Source organism: Pseudorasbora parva, chromosome 15 (genome assembly GCF_024679245.1).
Source record: "Pseudorasbora parva isolate DD20220531a chromosome 15, ASM2467924v1, whole genome shotgun sequence".
NCBI classification, from domain to species: Eukaryota; Metazoa; Chordata; class Actinopteri; order Cypriniformes; family Gobionidae; genus Pseudorasbora; species Pseudorasbora parva.
The window spans coordinates 34,853,833-34,869,297 of NC_090186.1; the positions used below are offsets into that span (position 1 = coordinate 34,853,833).

Genomic DNA, 15,465 nt, shown 5'->3' on the forward strand with positions numbered 1-15,465 from the left:
CATGAAAACGCAGCGGAGGAGCCCGTCCTTAGAACAGCTCCATTTTTTTTCCCTTGACCTGCCTTTTAACACAGAACTTCAAGATGATCAGAGTCTCAGTGCTATAATGCTAGACAGCTGCCGCAATGTGACGTCTCCCATAATATATTTAAGAGATCTTAAAGTTATCCTGGTACTTCATTTCTATGATGTGCAATGGAGTAGTTCCTATGTGCACAGTAGTTTGACACCTAACTATGTCACAAATGACCTTATACAGATTTATATTGTATTTGACGGTGTTAAAATAATCAACTTTGTTGGAGCCAATAGTAAATTGTAAAGCCAATTGCTTTACATATTAAAACTCAAAGCCATCGAGACACTGAAAAGGTGGAACAAATATTAAAACCTGTACAAATGCTCAGACACGCTTTGATGAGGATTGCATTGACTAAAGCTTAGCCAATAGATTTGCATTGCAAGGTTTTCCTTTTGCAAATTGCTTATCTTTGAATTGTTCAAGGTTTGATGTCGCTTCATGTATTGCATTCAAGCATGTTGTTTTGACCTGAATATGAAAAGCAAAAGAAGATGCAATTGGGTATTTCGCACATCCCTAATGGATTTGTGTTGAGAAAAGGAGGCATTCCAGGGCCTCGATCAAACCAGCCAGTAGAACATTTCTGTCATTCAACTGTGGCAAATTATTAAATTCCACCTTTGAGTCACAGATGTTCAAGTTTCAGTTTGGACATTTTAAGGTCACATTCCATTGTCAAAGCCCAGAGGATTGCAGGGAAATGTATGACACTTTTTCAATCCAAGTCTTGTCCTAATTTACTCTTGAATTTCTATTTATTTAAAAAAAAAATCATATTGTACATATTTTGTATACAATTCATATTGTTGTAATGCCCAAGTTTGCCTACGTTATTAATTTTAGATTTATATTTTGTGTCTTTGTACAGTATGTTAGTAGGTTTATATTTTATAGACTATATTGATTATAATTTAGGTTTAGGTTCACTTTTTCCCCAAACATGTTAAATGTTCATTTTCACATTTTTCATAGGCACTGCCATAGCAACTCTTTCCCCGGAAACCCCAGGTTGTGCCTCCCCTGGACTTGGCTGCCCAGGTAGGAAGAGAAATATCCTTATTATAACTTTTAATGTAGAACACATTCTTCAAAACATATATTTGTTTCCTGTATTATTAGTTGAACCATTCTCATCAAAGATTGCATTTGATTACAATTAAAAATATTCCTTTGTCTCTTATTGATTTATTTTATACATTTTTTTAAACTAAGGTACCGTATAAAAATAAAAAATAAAAATAAACTTTTCCTGGAAAATGAAATATAATACTTAATTTGCTTAGACCTTTAGTTTGTGTAAGCATGCCAAACAAAAACAGCTTGGCTTCCGTTCATTAAAACACCCCTACACTGAACTGGTGGCCAATAAATGTCCATCATCAGTGGGGAGCCATGAGAATCCTCAGGCTTAATGTCCTCAGTAATGTCTATTAAAGGTCATTCTCCCATTTTAACCATTTTGCTGCTTTCCCACCGGTCTGCGGAATTTCTTTTGCATATTATTTATTCCCCTGTAGTAAAAAATAGCACATTCATGCCTGGAGATTGGACAGTCTTCTCTCATAAAAGTTAGTCTTCTAGGTTTAGAAATATCTTGTTAAACTTGTTAAAGGGGGGGTGAAACACTCAGTTTCAGTTAATCTCATGTCAATCTTGAGTACCTATAAAAGAGTAGTATTGCATGTACAGAGTCTTTCCGGAAAAGAACGAGCGGCTGGAGGCGTACCTTGTGGGCGGAGCTAAAAAATGTTGAGCATGCGCAGCTAGTGCGTTGTGAGCATCTGAAAGCTTTGACATCCTTAAACATCAAGAATTTTTTTTTTATTTCAATTTAATTTTTTTCCGTAAATAAACCATTGAGATCACTCAGATTTAGCCATACATATATGATCCAGAATCATATCTAGAGGCTGAAATTGAACAGGAGAAGCAGTAACGATGACTACAGCAGGACGTCTCAATGTGTATGTACTGTCTGTACCTGTATTTTGTTTAGCGGCTTGTCATGCTGGCAAGCTTTACAACATTTGTATGCTTACTTGTGGTTTATAAGGACATACTGTAATTTGGTTTATGGACTATTGAATGCGATTTAATGTTAGCAGTAGCAAGCTGAACGGTTTTACACTTCAGACTAGTGTGTCTTTACATAGAAAAACAATGGAATAGTAGCGAATTTGAATGAACGAATCGATAGCTAACAACACAAAGACATTTAAAGCAGTTTTACTCACCGCCTGCTTCCAACATACCACCGTGAACCTTAATCGCTGGAACAGCTCCAACTTTCAGCATTAGACGAGGTACAAATCCGGAGTTGAACTGTCACCTTGTTTATAAACCATCGTCGCCGAAATGCAGGGAACAAACAAAAACACTTTCATAACTCCGTTGCTGCTCAGGAAAAACAAACTCCATCCACTGTCCCATTAACGCAGGGTTCTTTGGGAAGCTGTACAGGGTTGTCTTGCCCTGACATCCAAAAACACACTTCTTTGGTGACATTGTTGATTTCGTGAAGTCCTGTGACTGCAGCGAAGCCGGCTTCCCTAAAGCGTTTGCTCTCTCGCCCTTCCGGGAGAAGATCCCGTACGGCCCGTACAAGGAAATTCCACCTCATCTAATGCCAGATAGACCATACTCGGGGAAAAAAAGTTCTGAAACTTATGAGAAACCGGAAAGAGTATTTTTGGCACAGAAATACTCCATCAAACGTCTAATTTCTTGTTTTTTGTTTTTTTTTCTGAAACTTTGTCCATGTTTAGTATGCATAAAACAGCATTTCACCCCCCCTTTAAACTATACTTTGGCATAGTTGAGGTTGTTGGTTATTTTTTTATTTATGATATGCCTGCACTATATAATGGAGCTAACACATCTATGCAGAGAAATCTATATGTTTATCAGTGCATATAAAATATAAAGTTTCTGTGCATATATCTAAATAAATCTTTTGGGATGGGTCAAAGGGGGCATCATACTTTACTGGATTTGTATCTGAGGGAGGAAAAAACATAGGTAAAAAATAGACATATTGACCTATGTATTTCTAAAGATACACTTCAATATCCTGGCTGTAACAAGTAACGGTCAGAAAATTGTTATGAAAACATAAGAGCTAGCAGGAGAACATCCCACTTCAGCACATTGTAAAGGGCAAGTAAAAAACAACGTTACCCGATTTTTTTTTTTTTTTTTTTTTGCCCTTAAATATTTTTAAGAAAATGTCTGATTTTTAATTTCTGGTTAATCTATTTTTTCCATATTCATCTCGCGCTATGCTTGTGATTCACACAACTGTTGTTTGCTCCACAAGTTGTTCTTGCTTTTTTTGGTTTCATTCTAACCTCCATTTAATGCCAGTGTGCCCTTCTTCCATCCCTGCCACCAGCAACATTAACTGTTACCACCACACCCATTGCCACCACTAACATGATTCCTACTAATGCAACAATCCACGGTAAGCATTCACCTCTGCCTTTTCATCATTTTATGCCCGTGTGTTTCTTTTGTTTCATGAGGGTAATGTCTTTTGCCTAATGCAGAACATGTGGTATTCATTCATTTGGAGAATATCCTTATTAGCTGCGAAAGTAATGTTTCATTTAGAAATAAAGGATGTTTTATTAATGCCAGTGGCCGTGTTCCAGAATATTTAGTGACTTTTTAAAATGTTCGAAAGCAGATTTTAAATATTTCCAATGAGAATGCTTGCTTTATATGGCACATAATGTCGCTATTTTTAATGGAATCCTTCAGTAAATCTGTCTGGTTTAAATGCTAATATCAGTCACATCATTGTACATCATCAATCACATCATTACAGGTGATTTAAAAGTTTGTACACAGTATTAATTCCTTTTTAAATGTACTTTTTTCTATCTCTCTTGATGCTGTTACTTAATATAACTAGTTTACCCAAAATTGAAAATGTATGTATCCTTATAGTGTTGGAATGATGACAGAAATGTTGTTCGTCATGTCATCTGTCAAATTATAATTATAAAGTCATTATTCATTACATATTTTTTGTCACTGCATCTATAAATCTACATTTTTAATAATGTTATGAAGAGAAACTAAATATTCGTTTTCAAACTTTAAATATGAATGCATGTCAATACAGCTCATTATCTTTCTATTTTCTTCATCAGCTCTTACTACTACTCTTTCATACACACCTACTTCTAGCATGCCTCTAACCACAACTTCTGGTAAGCAAATATCTAGGTTTCCTACAGTTTTATATTCTGTTTAATGAGGTATGATATATGGCCTCACTAATACATGTGCGTGGCTCTGCCTCTTTATACCAACACTAGTTCCACTCCCGCCTACTACTTGTGCTAAAACAACAACTACAACTATAAAAAAAAAACAGATTTCTTTTCATTTTTCATTCACCTTTTCAGCCATTATTATACATTTCTGCTGTTTCATATTGCTGTACTTTTAACATTGTTTAACATTATATATATATATATATATATATATATATATATATATATATATATATATATATATATATATAAAATAAAAACAAGGACACATTTTTATTTTTCAAAATTTCAGTTGGATAAAATAGTGGCACAAGTTTTCTCAAACTGCCCGACCAAGAAAAAAAAGGAAAAAAAAAGACCAATCAACAGAAAGAAACTGCATGGCACTATAAGGACCCTTGTCTTATTTCCTCATGCATAGCTTTTTGTTAATTTCCCTAAAACATTCATCAGTCACTTAATCCATTCCTTCATCTGCAGCTGCTGCTACTAACTCACCTCTGTCCAACAGCAAAACCAATGGTAAGCCAAACCTGTTATCTCACGTCATACATGGCTTGCTTGTGCTTACCAGGTGATGTCACTGCAAAACTTTCATTTATATGGGCAGAATGGGAGCGGCTAGCTTGTCTAAATAGAATTAAAAAAAATAATTAAAAGATTGGTTTACTGCTCTAAAAATTTCTGGGTGCTGATTAAAGGCTTAATACCTCTTATTTTTTATATACTTATCTACTAGAATGTCAAAAAAAAAAAAAAATTGGACTAATAAATACCTTCTAACTCTAACTGTTAACTGTCTGCTGTGTTTAGCTTAGCTTAAATCTGTGAATATGTTTTTGTTTTTAGACTTGACCTCTACTTCCTGTATGTATCTATCAAAATCGTGAGAGCTTTTTTTTTCAGGTCATAGCAGTCTTTAAACACATATCTTCCCTCTTCTCTTTCACTGCATATTCTTAAATTTCCTAAATGTGTTCAGCTTGAACCTTTTCTGGCAGCTATTACAGTTCTCCACTGTTCTCTTGCTTGTTAGCAAAGCTACATTTCAAAAGTAACTATTAATTTGTTTACTTTCTGCCAAGCATCCTGTGTACTTCAATATTATCTATTTTATATTTGTTAGTTCCTTATATATTTACTGTCAAGTCATTTAGAACTAATTTGTTTATTTATGATGCTAATACTATTTTTCTAGCTTTCCTTCTGCATTAGCATTGCCTTCCTGACAGTTTTCCTGAAATCCTTTATCTGTGTTTCTGCTGTATAACTTCATTTTTGCTTTCTTTACAGTCCTCATTTTGGTAAACGGAATATGTTTGTGCTTTGGAATATGTTTGTGCTTTACTTGTTTCAAACAGTCATTGTGCTAACTTCTTTCTATATTCTGTTTTTTTTTTTTAAACAATATTTTCCTGTATATTGTTTTGTTCTGTTAAATCGTGTGTACTGTATATCTGCAAATATAAATAATAGCCTGCTCTGACCTCTTCATTTTTACCAAATCCTGGATCCTCTGCTAAATAATTGGAGCAGAAAAAGAGAGGGCTGCATTTTTGTGGTCACTACTGCGGTTTACTCCTGGCGCTGAGACTCCGTCCACTAGCTCTCCCCCTGCTAGGCCTCTTGTTGCTCCTGCTCCCCGGAGCCCAAAAACATCACTCGGCTTCATCTCCACACCCCTCATCTGGCCTGTGAGGAAGAAAGTTGAGGCTGCCGTCACTCGGCCACACAAACGTCCCATCATCCATCTGACCAAGCCGCCTGCCCAACCGACAATAAGCATGACAAATGAATCTCACTGGCTGAAAACATCCACATTGGCCTCTGTTGCCAAGAAAACAGACTCTACAAGCATGAGGCCAGCCTATTCCCAGGTGAAGCCTCCATGGCAACCAGATGCTCACAATCAGAGTGAAGATTTTGAGTCTTTCCAGGTGGCGTCACTCAGTAATCGTAAGAATAAGCCGTTAGCTCCCCAACTGGTCCTGAGCGATAGTGACAAGAACAGCACAGAGATACTTGATTACCCATCTGGTTTTGGCCCAGAGGCGTTTTTTTATGACATTGACTTGGATGATGATGTCTTCAGCCTTTTTGATTTTGATTCCACCTACTCTCTGGATGAAAGCTTGGCCACTGCCATCCCCCATAACATGTCTTTTTTAGAAGTAGAAAGTGTGCCTACTGTCAACACAACGACTTTTGGACCTGTGAGACAGGCTGTTAGCAAACATGAACATTTACACAGTCAGTCAGTTCTTAGTTTACCCTGGGTTATGTCAGAGTTGGCACAGGTCTCAGAGCAGCTCGAGACAGACAGCAACTGGACACTTATCCCTTCTCCTTCCATGAGTCCAGGAGGGACAGGTGTGCAAATGATCCAGCCTGAGCTCAAGAGTCTCTTTGGTCAAACAGCAGCATGGCCAGAGCAGTCGCCCACACACCTTGTGGATATAAAGCTAACAAGCACCATGCCCTGGGGCCTCTCGGAGGCAACTGCCACCATAGACACCTTTAAAGATGTGCAACAAGATCAGAAAAAGTCTACCATCAGGCCCACAATGGTTACACTTGACCAGATAGAAACTTTAGCAGAGAGTTTTCCCAGGACAAGCTTGACAGAACATAAGTATAGTCTTACCGATACCACCCCTTCCATTTCTTCATCAATCTCCCAACAGAGCACTTTCGACAATCTCCCTGATCAAACTGTTATACTCATAGATCATTTGGCAGTGAGCCCTCTTGCTCCGCAAGGCAGCTATCCCATCAAAACAGAGACACTTGTTATCTCCTCTCTCTCTCCCTCTTTTAGTGTCGAGCCGGTGACTGGACTGCTTATGGATTCAACCCGCAGTGCTGCCACTCTTATTGAGCCTCTGAGTTCATTGCCAACTGCAGGGGTTCAAAGTGACTCTTTAATGATAGAGGCCATCAGACCAAGCCTGTTGTCTTCTTCGCCGCACACTGATGTTTTCCCATCTTTGACACCTGGCTCAGCCCAAAGTCTCTTTATCTTGGATGCCAAAAACAATACTGACCTGGTTTTACCCTCAATGAACAATCAGTTTATGCTCTCTGAAAACCCACAAGCTGTTGACTCCAGCCAATTTCCAACTTCTAGAGTTCTCACTTTGTATCCGAGCTTCACAAGCGGCATTTCTACGTCAATAGTGGGCAGCCGGTCTAAATTAGATTCACCTCTGATGCTGGAGCCGTCACGTGTAAACAGATTGCCAGAGACACTTTTCAGAGGCTTAAGCAGGCAAGGCGATGTTAATCCTTCAGAGGCTGATCTGAGGGACTTGTCGCATATGCCTCATATTTCTGTCAGCGCTAGTTCAGAATTACCATGCGTTTCTGTGGTGGCCCTGACAGATGAATGGAGAGGTTCTCTGTCTTCACCCCTTAATTCAGACTCTCAAATGAAAGTGGAAAGGATAGATGTATCGCCCACATTCAATATGCCCTCCCAAAACATTTTAGACTCTGGCTCAGAACATGGCATGGTCACTTCAGCATGGTCGGGCTATTCTGGGGAGAGTTCCCAAATTTCATCAACTGAAATATTTCCCTCTCTTTTGTTCAATTTGATCAGTAAGATTGGACCAGATGAGGCCTTACCTTATGAAACCAAATTAAGATATCAATCAGAGACAATGGACATTTCTAACTTCATGAAGCCTGCTGATGTCTTTCCTTCTCAGTCTGAAGGAGAGATTTATCAGGATGGATTTGTTATTTCTGGTGCAGATAGTGGGATAAGCAGTCCAACCCACACACATGTTGAAGCCACCACCAGCACATGGTCTCTCAATACAACTTCTTCTCTAAATATGTCAGAAGTCTCTAAGTCATATATCCAAAAAAGCATACATAACTCTAATGGTTCACATAGTAACTTTGCAAACATGACCACTAAGCAGACTGTGAGCCATTCAAACACTATTTTAGCATATGAATTGTTTAAAACAGATATACACACATTTGAATCATCTCCTCGTTTGAAAATGACTATGACCGATGCAGATCTGTCATCTCGTACCCTTTCAAACCCTGCTTTTCATCAGTTCTCCACCTTTACAAGCAGAATGCCATCAGAACTTGAATCAAGTGCCTCCATTCCAGTCCTTCAACCCTCCAAATCAATGGACATTTCAAGCAGCTACAGTCAAGACCTGCTGGACACTAAACATGTCCACTCCTCAACAACAAAGCAGCCATTTTGGGCCAAGAATGAATCAGCAAACCCCTCCAGCCACAACCACAATATGCTCGTTGTTCAGCCCGCCACCACAGATAGCGAGACACATCCGTCTCCAGCTATTGACGACCAGCCTTTTGTCCCCATAAATGGCACAGTCGACACCCCGACCAAAGGAGGCAGTGCAGGGTTTGGCTCTATGCACACTGGTGCCACCAATGGGACTACTACAGAACTGGCCCCATGTCCATGTAAAGCTCCCTTTCATATTACATGTCTGTGTGGACTTTCAACCGGGAACAGTATGTTTTCCAATAACAATCTAGAACTTAGAAAGAAAGATAGCTTCTTTTATTGCCGAATCCTGACTTTCTGAGCAAGTGATCATAGAATGATGGGTTGTTCAGTAGAGGGGAAAAAATCACTCTGTCTTCTCGGTGTGCAAATTTTTATTTTTGATTTAATGTGATTAACTAGTAGCAAGTAGCAAGATATTAACCATAGTCAGTTCTGAAAATCATTGAGTTTCAGTGCTCTTCGTGTACTGGCTGTTACTCGCTCACTCAAATTGAGTGCATAGGTCTCTTGTAATTATCCAGATTTGTATCATTCTTCCTTCTTAGGAGACTACCTGATATAATTATTTTCTACATTGAACAGTTCAGCTTTACTTTCAAGAAGAATTTGCACTCTGATTATTTTATGAGAGAAGTGTGCTATCTTAGGATGCTCTCTCACATTTTCAATTTGTGGAAATATATATTTTTAAAATTGTATTATATCTGGAGTCTCCTAAGAAAGTCTTGGCATGGTGTAGTTATGCATTATAAAGTAGTCAAGGACTAACAACTCAAGATACATGAGAGCCATCTTGTGATAGAAGTGCAGCATAGCAGTAGATGTCAAAATACATGGCTTAAAGAACCAGGATTTTTTATTTATTTTTTTATTTTATGGCAAATCATCTATAATGAATTTTTTAATTCGATAGATTTAATTTAAAAAGACTATCTTGAGACCACATTTGTTTCAAAATGGCTAATTACTAAGATTTATTTTATTTTAACTACTGCTATGCAACACAGAAAAAAAGGTGAATATATATATTTTTTTTTAATTGATAAAAAATACTGTATTCTCCTTTTACAGAGGAAATTTTCTACAGAATATCCCTTGTGGTTATTGATGAACAAGCAAACAACCCCAGGGATGTTAAAATGATGATATCTCAATGGGTTTGTATTTGTTTTGTTTCACTGTTAAAAACATTTTAATTCTCTATATTAAGAGAACTGATGAATTTATTTTTAAAATCCTTGGTTTGCACTAATATAACATGTTTTATACTTCTGCATTAGCTATCAATTATATCTCTTTCTAAACACATCACTGCTTACTAATCCATTTCTTTTGTGGGTTTTACAGCTTAATAAAACATTTCAGAACTGGATCTACAAAGTTTATGTTAATGGTGTCAGGTAGGGTTCTTTTTTCATTTGAATGAACATCTCTTTCTTTTATCGAATGATGACTGTTAACAATCTAACTCTCATCCCCTTTTCAGTCTCCAACCTGACAATGCTCTCTCAAGGGCCACAACGATACGGTAAAACATTTAAATAGTTTATATTTTTACTAATGAAATGCTAGCCATGTCTCACAATCTTTATTTAGGTCTAAAATTTAAGGTCTAAAAAAATGTTGTGATGTTACATTCTACTTAGACAAACCTACATGGCCCTGCTGGTGTATAAGAATACCACAGATGCGAGTCTGACAGAGGCAGAGATTGAGAACTGGCTGAGAAATGCCCCTGCAATGGAAAATAGCTTGATTTTGGACGGTGTGATCGTACATTTAATGGGTATGGCATTGTGTGTGTGTGTGTGTGTGTGTGTGTGTGTGTGTGTGTGTGTGTGTGTGTGTGTGTGTGTGTGTGTGTGTGTGTGTGTGTGTGTGTGTGTGTGTGTGTGTGTGTGTGTGTGTGTGTGTGTGTGTGTGTGTGTGTGTGTGTGTGTGTGTGTGTGTGTGTAATATTATTATTATTAAGATCTCATAAAATGTGGCTGATATGGTATTCATCTTAAACTTACACTGATACCTAGCAGCATGGAGGTAGCATGACATCACCACAAAAGTGTGTAGTGAAACATGTTCATATCTTATAACAAGTAAAAACCTTTGATGAGGAAAAACCTTTGAGGATGCACATAGGCTGTAAAATTTCTGAACATGTGGCTCCTCTTTAAAGAAAGGTTTGTAATTGAATTATTTGAATCCTGTACTTGTTTGGTTGCTTTGCCTCAGAAAACTGCCAGCCAGAGGAGTTCCCATTCCACTACAGATGGCCAGAGAGCAGACCCACAGTCACCCAGTATATCCCCTGCTTCCCTTACAAAGAGCAAAACGCATCCAGGACTTGGTGAGTAGACACTTATACCTTATGATCTACATGAAAATGGGAATAACCTACTAATTAAAGCAGTTCCAAACTGTAATTATGTTCTAGCAGGTGTGTTTGAAAAGTCAATTAAAATATTGTATGTTTGTCTTTTTTCTGCTTTTTAGCATGATTAGCCAGTATAATTATACATCGTTTTGGGCCCTGCCTGACCGTGAAAACTGCACTAATATAACAAGCATTTCCATTTCACAAGGTAAGTTCTGATCCACACTGACTGCAAACATTACTCTAAAATCAAAACTAGCTTTAATAAGTCTTACTTTCAATTCAACAGAGAATGCAATGGAAGTGGCCGTGCAGCTCGCTGACATAACCAATAATGAGCTCTCTGTAGAGGAGGTGACACAGGTTGTTTCCAAGTTAAAAGAGCTTGTGAACATAGCCAAAATCAACTCCACCCTGGCTGGCACTGTGGTCACTATAATCTCCAACGTCATGGTCAGCTCAGATGCCGCTCAAAAGGACGCCTCAGAGACGTATGTGCAGAGCTTATTGGACTTAAAAATGAAGGCAACATTTTGCTCGAAATTGATTGAATTGAGTTGAACACATTGAATTAAATATCTTCACTAAACATCAGATTTCCAGTTGTGAATTACTCAGTACCTTGAATATTCAGCCCAGGAGTTTTTAATCTTTTCATCTGTGCTTCTTATTATATCATATTGGATCAGAGCTCTCAAAGCAATGGATGACCTAGTGCAGAAGATTGAGTTTGATGGGCCCTCACTGACCATCACATCCAAATATCTGGCCATTGGAGTTTCTGCCCTCAACATCAGCAATTTTAATGGGACCACTTTCAGTGCGTTTATAGCGACAAACACGACAGACCCTCAGGTAAATGTCATTGCACTTCTTTGCATAGGGTGTTACATGTCGTTAGATGTGACATTTGACAACTCTTTATATAGGTATGTGAGTGTGTTTTTGCTCAATGGGGGTCTATAATCTGGTTTTGCGTGTGTATTTGAATATGTACTGCAATAAAATTTGCTTAAGACTTCCTACAGCAAGCTGCCCAAACACTTTATTTGCTGCCCAAACATTTTAGCAGTTAAGTAATCTTTAGCAATTAAAGCAGTGTAATGAGAGGTGACGTGTATGGACCATGCCCAGAGGTTGCACCCTTTGATTAAGAGCCAATGGTTCCTGGAAAGTTGTGGGAGGAAAAAACAACATTGTAGAGTCTGGGAGTGACTCAGAAAATGACACATTTTCTCTCTTGAAGTGTCAAAATGTATATTTATGCAAGTATTTAAGTGGATTTTCTGTATTTTTAGCATTCTCGCAGCTTTAAACAGTATTTTTGTGCAACAGTATTTATATAGTTGAGGAGCACTGTAAGTAATTAAGGGATTTTAAAGGATTAAAAATACAAATTAGCCAAACTAAATATTATATTATCGCCTGAAGGCCTCATAATAGGTTATACAGCCAGTCTATTTTTACTTGAGATCCTTTAATGAATTAATTACCGCTTTATTCTGGCAGATGGTGCAGTAACCTCTCCCCCATAACATGAATTGTAGCTCTTATAATTTCAAAGAATACTAATTCGGGATCACGCAACTTTAAGATTTTAACTTTTTTACAGTAGTACAAGACATCCCCTGTTCCTTACATGTCCATTAATTAAATATTTTGACTACTATTATCATGCAGACATGCGATGAGTAACTTTTTCTTCCCAGATTGATTTTGAGTCAGGGGCCCTGAATGCTTTGGCTGTGGTCACTTTACCTCCAACACTGCTGAACAACCTGAGTAATTCACAAATCGAGAGGGTCTCCAGAATAAACTTTATGTTCTTCACCAAGACAGGACTCTTTCAGGTGAGCAATTTTTTTAAATCGCTGTGCTGTAAATTGTTCTATATTAAAGTATTTGTGGTATTCTATAGTCCATTCACATATTAAAGTAAGGCTTTATTTAAAGGGCTGAAGAACAATTTAATATTGACAATTCTCATTGATATTTCTGTCAATAGCACTTCGGATCATTAATGGTACGGTAATGAATCTCTGGAAATTTTCTCTCAGTGCTGAGTAAACTAACTCCTCAGAAAGAACTCAGAATAAAATTGTGTAACATACACTTCCTTTATAACTTTTATTCAGCAAGGATACATTCAAATTGATCAAAATTGACAGTAATGTCTAGTTTAAATAAATTCTGTAATAAAATTCTCAAAATAAACTTTTGAGCTGTCTGTTCATTCAAGCATCCTGAAAAAAACAAGCACTGAAGACTGGAGTAATAGCTCCTGAAAATTCAGTTTGCCATCACAGGAATAAATTACATTTTATGAAAAATTGAAAGCAGTTGTTTTAGTTTGCTGTAATATTTCACATTATAATTGTACTGTATTTTTGATCAAATAAATGCAACCTTGGTGGGCATAAGTATGGAAGCTTTTAACAGACTGCAAGATATTTAAAAAAAAAAAATTAAATCCAGACTTTTTTCTAGTAATTATATCATATTTATATAATTCTTACTTTATAACTCGCACCTACTTCTTTTCTCAGGCTTGTGTGAGATATAAACTTGCAATTGCGTGTTATAAAGTCCAATCCTGCGTGAGGGGAAAAAAAGAACTTTGAGTTTATCACTCACAATTCTGACTTCATATCTAGCATTTGTGTTTATATCTCATATCTATATCTAAAGTCAGAATAATGAGATATAAACTCTTAATTGTGAGGGAAAAAAGTCTGAATTGCAATTATACAAACTCGCAACTGCGACTTTATATCACTCAATTCTGACTTTATAACTAGCAATTATGACTTTATTATACAATTCTGAAAGTCGTATTACCTTTTTCCTTTTTTATTCTGTGGCGGAAACAAGCATTCATACATAAGAGACTTCTTTCAAAAAACTTTAAAAACATACCGCCCCAAACCTATGGAACGGTATGTCATTAATTTGATTAACATATACTGTATATCTAATGATGTGTTCCTTATCTGAATCCAACATTTGTCACTTACTAATAGCTAACAAAAGTGATATACAGTTGCAAGAAAAAGTATGTGAACCGCTTGCAGAAAATGTGAATAATTTTAACTAAAAAAGAGGGATCATACAAAATGCATGTTATTTTTTTGTGTTACTATATGTAAAACATGTTACATATAGTGCAAGACAAAAAATTCAAAACATAGCTGAATTTATTAAAATTACCCCGTTCAAAAGTTTATGAACCATTGATTCTTAATACTGTGTATCGTTCTCTGGATTATATTAATGTGATGGTTGTTCTTGAGTCCCTTGTTTGTCCTGAGAAGTAAAACTGCCCTAACGTTCTTCATAAAAATCCTCCAGGTTCTGCACATTCTTCAGGTTTCCAGCATATTTTGCATATTTGAACCCTCTCCAGCAGTGACTGTATGATTTTGAGATCCATTTTTTCACATTGAGGACAATTGAGGGACTCAATCACAACTATTAAATAGGTTCAATCATTCACTGATTCTCCAGAAGAAAACACAGTGCATTATGAGCCGAGGGAAAAAAGCATTGACTTTGAAGATCAAGGTAAATTGTACTTAATTTGTCTTCCGGAAAACATGTAATTATCTTCTGTTGCTTCTGAATGGCAGTACTAAATGAAAACAATTCTGAAGCTCAGTACTTAATGTTTTTATATATATATATATATATATATATATATATATATATATATATATATATATATATATATATATATATATATATATATATATATATATATATATATAAACAAAATAAGAAACCTTTAGACATGCTGTTCAAAAGTTTTCACCCCCGGCTCTTAATGCATCAGTGAATGATTGAACCTATTTAATAGTTGTGATTGAGTCCCTCAATTGTCCTCAGTGTGAAAGGATGGATCTCAAAATCATACAGTCACTGTTGGAAAGGGTCAAATATGCAAAATATGCTGGAACCTGAAGAATGTGCAGGACCTGGGGGATTTTTATGAAGAACATTGGGCAGTTTAACTGCTCAGGATAAACAAGGGACTCAAGAACAACCATCACAAAACAAAAACTAGCTGTGGATCATCAGGGAACAACAGTGTTGAGAATCAATGGTTCATAAACTTTTGAACGGGGTCATTTTAATAAATTCAGCTATTTTTGTAGCCTGACAAGCCAGACCCACATCAAGATGTTTGGTCTGGGAACTCACCATTGACAGGGCTCAATCCGAGGGGCGGGATAAACGGTTGTCTTTCAAACTCCCTCTGCACGCGATGGGATAGCGGTACAACCAAACAGAGCAACGTGAAGCGGAGCTAGTTGACAGATTGAACTTTTTGCCGTATCCGGTCGGCAAAACTCTGAACACATCTTCCCTTCTTAAGAATGATTTCAGTGCTGTCTTTGTTCTTTTCTCAAAGAAAAGCTTAACTCCAAGTCTTCCAGAGTCGCGATCAAAG

General features: G+C 37.0%; 1 protein-coding gene across 5 annotated transcripts in view; it reads left to right on the forward strand.

The window, feature by feature from the left end:
• Positions 1-15,465, forward strand: part of adgrg6 (adhesion G protein-coupled receptor G6) — a 59,362-nt gene that overhangs the window by 27,623 nt on the left and 16,274 nt on the right. For 2 of the 5 annotated variants that reach the window (XM_067417877.1, XM_067417878.1), the window contains exons 6-18: positions 1,055-1,120; positions 3,474-3,542; positions 4,237-4,296; positions 4,843-4,884; positions 9,719-9,804; positions 9,995-10,047; positions 10,134-10,175; positions 10,294-10,433; positions 10,877-10,991; positions 11,138-11,226; positions 11,308-11,509; positions 11,708-11,873; positions 12,728-12,868. In XM_067417877.1, the coding sequence (XP_067273978.1) occupies positions 1,055-1,120; positions 3,474-3,542; positions 4,237-4,296; positions 4,843-4,884; positions 9,719-9,804; positions 9,995-10,047; positions 10,134-10,175; positions 10,294-10,433; positions 10,877-10,991; positions 11,138-11,226; positions 11,308-11,509; positions 11,708-11,873; positions 12,728-12,868 (1,271 nt within the window). Of the gene's footprint in view, positions 1-1,054; positions 1,121-3,473; positions 3,543-4,236; positions 4,297-4,842; positions 4,885-9,718; positions 9,805-9,994; positions 10,048-10,133; positions 10,176-10,293; positions 10,434-10,876; positions 10,992-11,137; positions 11,227-11,307; positions 11,510-11,707; positions 11,874-12,727; positions 12,869-13,023; positions 13,042-15,465 lie in introns of all 5 variants that reach the window. The other 3 variants (XM_067417875.1, XM_067417879.1, XM_067417880.1) reach the window with 3 other exon arrangements.